Here is a 7,084-nt window from a genome sequence, read left to right on the forward strand (position 1 = left end):
TAAATTTAATTTTATTACAAATGCGATCAGGGTCTGTTGCAGCATTTGTATCAGATATACTGTTGGTCCAGAAAGGGTGAACTTGTCAGGCACATACCCAGTTTACAAGCTTAGTAGGGGTTCTTCTGCACTGTAGTCATGCCATTGTTGAACTAAGTGGAAATCAGCTGCACAGAATTTCATCTCTGCGTTTTTCTGTTTTTCATAATGCTGTCAAATCAGTGGATTTTTAGCGGCTGTTTTATCCTCTACCCAGACTCTGTTTATTCACTCACTAATTCTGCCTGGTTGGTTTTGAACACATTGGATATCAAATGGTACTGGATAGAACTTCCTTATACTCAGTATTGCATAACATGGGCAGATGAGATATTAAACCCATGTGTCAACAACTGCACTATAATCCATTAACCTCCCCATAAGGGAAATATGTGTATATATATTTTGATATAGAGTTTGTGTGTGTGTGTGTGTGTGTGTGTGTGTGTGTATGATGTGTATGATGTGTGTAGATGTGTTTCAGAGAACTAGAGCTCTTAACTCTGAGTTCCTACAGTTACTATGCTGTTAATTTTTTGATAGTATGGGTAGAACTCTTCAGCATTACATCCTCAGAAAAATTTTAAAGAACCTTTACCCTTTGTGTCAACACAAGACAATGAGATCTGAATTTTTGTGCTGACTTTGCCAATAACTTCTGTTAAACTCCCATTCTGTGGGAAAGTATATTAGACAGTGGGGCATGCACAAATATGTAGCTATTTATTTAAATACCTAACTTCATGGAATTTCTCAATCATCAGACAGACATTTGGAACAAGATAATCTCAGAGATACAGTGTGAAGCATTTGTTCTACATTGAGAATATTTATTTGTACAGACCCGGTTTCCCCATAAGTCTTCACATTCTATTCGCATCAGGCCTGTGAAACAGGTGATATTGTTACTTTCCATTTTCTTCTTTTTTCTCCTTATGCAAGGAAGCTGAGCCTCAAAGAGTTTAAATTATCTTAAAACAAGTAACTGAGATAGGTAAGCTATTTTTCTCCAGATACCAAATTTAGAGACTGACAGCAAGGCAGACAGACAGGTGTTGACAGTCAGTAGCGCTAATATATGACCTCTAGAATAAGCCATCAGTGCCCACCCTTCTCTGGTTGTCTGGTTGATGTTGGCTATTCCTGAGGACACACCATTTCTAGAGCTTAGTCAGGTGGTCAGTGCTGACTGCCAATGAGTCTCACCCAGGAGCCAGTGAGTGGGAGAACTCTAAACAGTGTCGTGTTGCACTAACTCTGTTGTTCTTTTGTGTACACATCTATCCAGACTAGCAGAATGCTCAGAGCTGTGCAGCCCAACTGTGTACCTGTCCAATCCCAGCCGTGTCTCAGCTTTGCTTATTTTAGCACATTCTGTAGAGTACCCGTTGTGTAGTCAGCTGAGCTAGTACTTTAGACTAATGCATTTCCATTAATACCAGATCACTCAGAGTCTAACAGGAGGTTTGATACTCGGCTGCCTAAGTGAACTGTTTGGAAAATAAAGGCTCAAGGTCACATTGCTGTGAGTTGAACCACATGAGGGTTTTTATTCTCCTTAATTTCGGTAATTTGCTTTAAGGAAAAATAAAGATCTTTTTATATGTGAATTGCTGGACTGACTTAGATTTTTCAGGAAGGACTAAAAGTTGTTCAGTTCCATTTCATTGTTCAGTCATTTGAAGGAAGCGATTGTTTTATTTTCTTTATATACAAAACCATTTATATTGCATGAGAAAGAAGTAGTGCTCATTTCATACTTGTTTTGCTTTTTTCCCTTCCTTTGTTAGGGGTGAAAGTTTGCCTACAAAAGAAAGAATATGAACAGGAAGAAAATTATGAGATTCCTGAAGGCCCACAGAGAAGCAGACTCAACCGAGAACACCTGGTATTTTTTCTTTTGATAAAACTTTTCATTGTTCTCATTTTATGATTTAACATGGCCATCAACATCAGGCAAGACTTCTCCTGCCCTTTCAACAAGTACAGGTGACTGATTAAAATTTTAATTGTGCTTATTTCAAGCACTTGATTTTGAGAGATGATCATGATGAGCAGTTAAATCTAGAAGGTAATAATTTCAGACTCTTAATGGATTTTTGGCATCTTGAACAGCCCCATAAACCTTTTAGAATCTGAGGTAAGTCTCAGGTCCAGGAAGTAGGTTGAAAGAAGACTTACAGCTGCTACTCAGATTTAGGCACCATATGTCTTTATTGCAGTTTTAATGGATAATATTCCATTATCCTGTTGACGTGGAACTATATTAGAAACGACAAAGAAAAATTTTCATAGAGAATTATGAAACTTTTTTCTCTCATAAAGCGCACTGGAGTAAGTGTGTTTCATAGCTAATTGGATCCTTTGCCATGCTTTTGTGTCTTGTATTCCAGGGCTCTACATCTCTGGAACTTTGGAGACCACACTCCCAATGTAATGTCCCTGGATACTTTTGGTTATTAATATGAACCTGAATATGAATAGATAGAGTTGGATAAAGGTCCATTGGGAAAAATACTGATAATTTAATTAAGTTTAGCTTATTAACCATGAGACATATTTAGACCAGTATAGGAGTTCTTGGGATTTTAGCTCCCACAAAATAAAAATAAACATTCTAATAATGGAAGGTTATTGAGTTTTTATTTACTTTTACCCAAAGAAGTGGGGGGGGGGGGGAGAGATTGAAAAGTACCTGAGGTAGTTGAGTCTGAGGAAAAGAATTGATAAGTGTAAGATCTTCGTTTGCATAATAACTTGTCTTGACCCAAGTAGTTCAATATGACTTGCCCTGGCACTTCATTAAGTAGCTTCTTAATTACTCATAACTAATCTTTTTACTCCCCTTATTCATATGCAGTGCTTTAAAATATTTTGATCTGCTCCTAACAAGGTGTGTGTGTGTGTGTGTGTGTGTGTGTGTGTGTGTGTGTAATTTCAGTTACCAAAACTGTTTGATGGATGCTACTTCTATTTGGGAGGAACCTTCAGACACCATCCAAAGGACAACCTCATTAAACTCGTCACCGCAGCAGGAGGCCAGATCCTCAGCAGAAAGCCCAAGCCGGACAGTGATGTGACTCAGACCATCAATACAGTTGCATACCATGCCAAAGCTGATTCTGACCAGCGCTTCTGCACACAGTACATCATCTATGAGGATGTGTCTAGTCATCGCCCAGAGAGGGTCCGCCAGGGCAAAGTCTGGATGGCTCCTTCCAGCTGGTTCATAGGTTGTGTCATGTCTTTTGAGTTGCTCCCTCTTGACAACTGAACTCTACACCAGATGAACAGTTGAGACTGAGCTTAGCCAGTGTAAGAATCCAGCCCTGAGCTCCTTGATCACTCACATTTTTGCAAACAGGTAGACTTAACTCATGTGTTTTGTGCTTTGGTTCGAAAAATAAATCTTGGACCAGAGACATAGCTCACCAGGTAGGGTGAGTGCTTTGTCATATGTGCAGTCCAAATTCAAGCCCAAGTCCCACAGTCTTATGGCACTTCCTCTTATGGAGGAAGCTGTGGTGCTGTCATGTCTCACCTTGTCTTAATGAAAATGTGGCCTGGAGTAGTGAAATCATACATTTATGAGAACTTGACTACACACACAACACAGATCTTATGCAGATTAGGAATTATTCTTTGCTTGCCATTTAGATGCTGAAATTGCTTTGAAGGATACTTTTTAAGGGGCTAGGTGGTGGCACACTTGGTTGAGCACATACGTTACAATGCGCAAGGACCCAGGTTCAAGCCCCAGGTCCCCACCTGCAGGGGAAAGTTTTGCGAGTGGTGAAGCAGTGCTGCGGGTGTCTTTCTGTCTCTCTCCCTCTCTGTCACCCCCTTCCCTCTCCATTTCTGGCTGTCTTTATACAATAGATAAGGTTTTAAAAAATATGTTAAAAAGAAAGAAATCGGTGAAACTGCATGTGACTCATGCTTCAGGTCCCAAGTCCCAGGCTTGAAAGAAATTCTTCCAACAGTATGAAGATGAAAGAAAAAGAAGAAGAAGAAAAAGGATACTTTTTAAAAGCTGGCATATATTTCAATCAATCATGTCTTTCTATTCAAATTATCGGCTATCAAAGATTAATGAGATGGTATCAGCTGATTTTTTATAAAATATATACATGTGGTATCATTACTTTTTTTTTACTGTCTCTTAGTGGGAAGGAAAAAAAAAAAAGTCCCATATAGGCCATCAGCAAAAAATGTTTGCCATTCTCCCCATCGCAGGGAGAAACCTCATGAGTAGTAAAGCAGTGCTGCAGGTATCTCTCTCCTGTCTCCCCTTTCCTTCTCAGTTTCTCTCTGTCGCTATCCAATAACAAGTATTTAAAAAATAAAATAGAATCTCTCTCTCTCTCTCTCACACACACACACACACACACATATATATATTTGTCATTCTTTAGTAAACAAAAAACATTGCTGATATTTACTTACTCAGACTTTATTATAATGAAAATAGAGTCCTTGGTCTAAATGCACCACCCTGGATGTTAAATCCTCCTGCTTACAGATGTCTCCATCTTATGTGGTGCTTACTTAGCTTCTTATACTGGTCCTGGAGGTCAGTTGTGACTGTTGTTGTACAGGGCGTGAAGCCTAGTGCTTCAGGTGTGGAGTCGTGCTCTAACACAGAGCTACGCCACCAGTTCTATTCCTTCATTTTTATCCTTATTCTGTTCTTGTCGATCAATCCAGCAATCATGATTTAAACCTTAACCATTGTTGGTTTGGTGGTGAGAATCAACACTGGATTTAGGTAGATAGGTGTCTGCATGCTCGTCGTGTCAGCTGTCAGTCTGTGACCATCTACTGGAGATGCACATTATCCTTAGAGCATTTTCTCTAACGTAGTTTGTAGGCAGTCTCACCGGACTAGCAAATTGTCAGTCAGATGTGAATAAGTAAATCTTTTTTTTTTCTTCTGGTAGTCCTTAATTATTTTATTTCATTTTCGATTCCTATGGAGTCAGAGTGAGGAAGAACAAATTTTGTCGGTGTGCTACAGAAGATGATAGCAAGTCTAGAAGTAGGAGTGGGAGACGTTGGAAAGCCGAAACCGTCTAGACAGAGTGGTGGGCAGGATAGACCTGACCAGGGAGACTCAGGAACTTACTCTGGTCTGAGTGTCCTCACATGTGAAGCACCAAAGTAGATTCAGTCATTTTAAAACATTTCCTTAAGCAGGATTCTTCCATAGACCCTGCTAGAACTTGAATGTCCTTGTAATACTGGTGGCATGGGATGAGAGACCTATGAGACTTGCCAGTTTGGCTCCTCATGTACCAAATATTTAATAAAAAAAGATCCACTTATTGGAAGGTTTCAGATTCTGTTGATTATTTCAAAGCAAGTCTTAATGCAATTCCTTCCATGACTAGTTAGTTATTTTTGTCTTATCAAGAAATATGTCATATGAACAAAATAAAACCACTATCCCTGACCTTCAAAGATTAATTCTGAAATATTCTTTCAACCGGTACTGCTATTCCACTTTTCTTTCTAATGGAGAATGATGAACACCATAGCACCAAACAGATCAGAGGGGTTTGATAGTATCTGGATTAAATAATGGAAAACATTCTGGGATATGAGTTGTCATTTTTGATCTACAACTGACTTTTAGTCGCTTTCTATTGCCTCACTGGTCAAATTCCTAGACAGGTTTGTGTTTGTTCTTCTGATTTAACATTTGATTTGTAAATCACCTCTGGACATTGATGCTTTGCCTTCCTTTATCCCCGCCCCCTGCTCCACACACTATTAAACAGCTTATCTTGGGTTTCTTCAATATTTATTTTGACAGCAGTTGATTGATGTTAAGCTCTTGAAACTTGTCATTTCTGTGTAGATGTACCTGTAATTATTTTCATTTTTCAATCATAGAATCAAGCTTCTTTTTATTTACCATAAATCATTAAAGTTATTTCTGTTGCCATCATTTTACCTTCTCTAAATGTGCCTTATTCTGTGCTATTGAATGAGATTCCAGCAAGACGTGGGGAAACTGTTCAGCTAGCCAAAGCTTGTCTTTTTGAAAACATCACTTTTTAATTAGAAGTATTTTGGGGAATTGGATGGTAACGCTGTGGGTTAAGTACACGTGGTACAAAGCGCAAGGACCACTGGAAGGATCCCAGTTCGAGCCCCCAGCTCCCCACCTGCAGGGGAGTCACTTCACAGGTGGTGAAGCACGTCTGCAGGTGTCTATATCTTTCAATTCCCCTCTCTGTCTTCCCCCTCTTGATTTCTCTCTGTCCTATCTTTTTTTTTTTTTTTTCTCCCCACCCACCCACTCCAGAGTCTTTTACTTTGGTGTAATACTCCAATTCCATTTCAGGTTCGACTTGTGTTTTCTTTTCTAATCTTGTTTTTCAACTTCGGCCTGAGAGTGAGATCATCCCGTATTCATCCTTCAGTTTCTGACTTATTTCACTCAACATGATTTTTTCAAGGTCCATCCAAGATCGGCTGAAAACGGTGAAATCACCATTTTTTATAGCTGAGTAGTATTCCATTGTGTATATAGACCACAACTTGCTCAGCCACTCATCTGTTGTTGGACACCTGGGTTGCTTCCAGGTTTTGGCTATTACAAATTGTGCTGCCAAGAACATATGTATACACAGATCTTTTTGGATGGATGTGTTGGGTTCCTTAGGATATATCCCCAGGAGGGGAATTGCAGGGTCATAGGGTAGGTCCATTTCTAGCCTTCTGAGAGTTCTCCAGACTGTTCTCCACAGAGGTTGGACCAATTGACATTCCCACCAGCAGTGCAGGAGGGTTCCTTTGACCCCACACCCTCTCCAGCATTTGCTGCTGTTACCTTTTCTGATGTATGACATTCTCACAGGAGTGAAGTGATATCTCATTGTTGTCTTGATTTGCATTTCTCTGACAATCAGAGACTTGGAGCATTTTTTCATGTGTTTCTCGGCCTTTTGGATCTCTTCTGTGGTGAATATTCTGTCCAAGTCCTCCCTCCATTTTTGGATGGGGTTATTTGTAGTCTTATTGTTGAGTCTGGCAAGCT

The 7,084-nt window shown here is 39.6% G+C and overlaps 1 protein-coding gene across 2 annotated transcripts in view; it reads left to right on the forward strand.

Annotated features, from left to right (window-relative positions):
• Window positions 1-5,989, forward strand: part of BARD1 (BRCA1 associated RING domain 1) — a 76,975-nt gene extending 70,986 nt beyond the window's left edge. For both annotated transcript variants that reach the window (XM_060193952.1, XM_007527941.3), the window contains exons 10-11: window positions 1,830-1,927; window positions 2,981-5,989. In XM_060193952.1, the coding sequence (XP_060049935.1) occupies window positions 1,830-1,927; window positions 2,981-3,313 (431 nt within the window). In that variant the 3' untranslated portion in view covers window positions 3,314-5,989. The remainder of the gene's footprint in view (window positions 1-1,829; window positions 1,928-2,980) is intronic.
• The last annotated feature ends 1,095 nt before the right edge of the window (window positions 5,990-7,084 follow it).

The sequence above is a fragment of the Erinaceus europaeus genome, chromosome 7 (genome assembly GCF_950295315.1).
Source record: "Erinaceus europaeus chromosome 7, mEriEur2.1, whole genome shotgun sequence".
NCBI classification, from domain to species: domain Eukaryota; kingdom Metazoa; phylum Chordata; class Mammalia; order Eulipotyphla; family Erinaceidae; genus Erinaceus; species Erinaceus europaeus.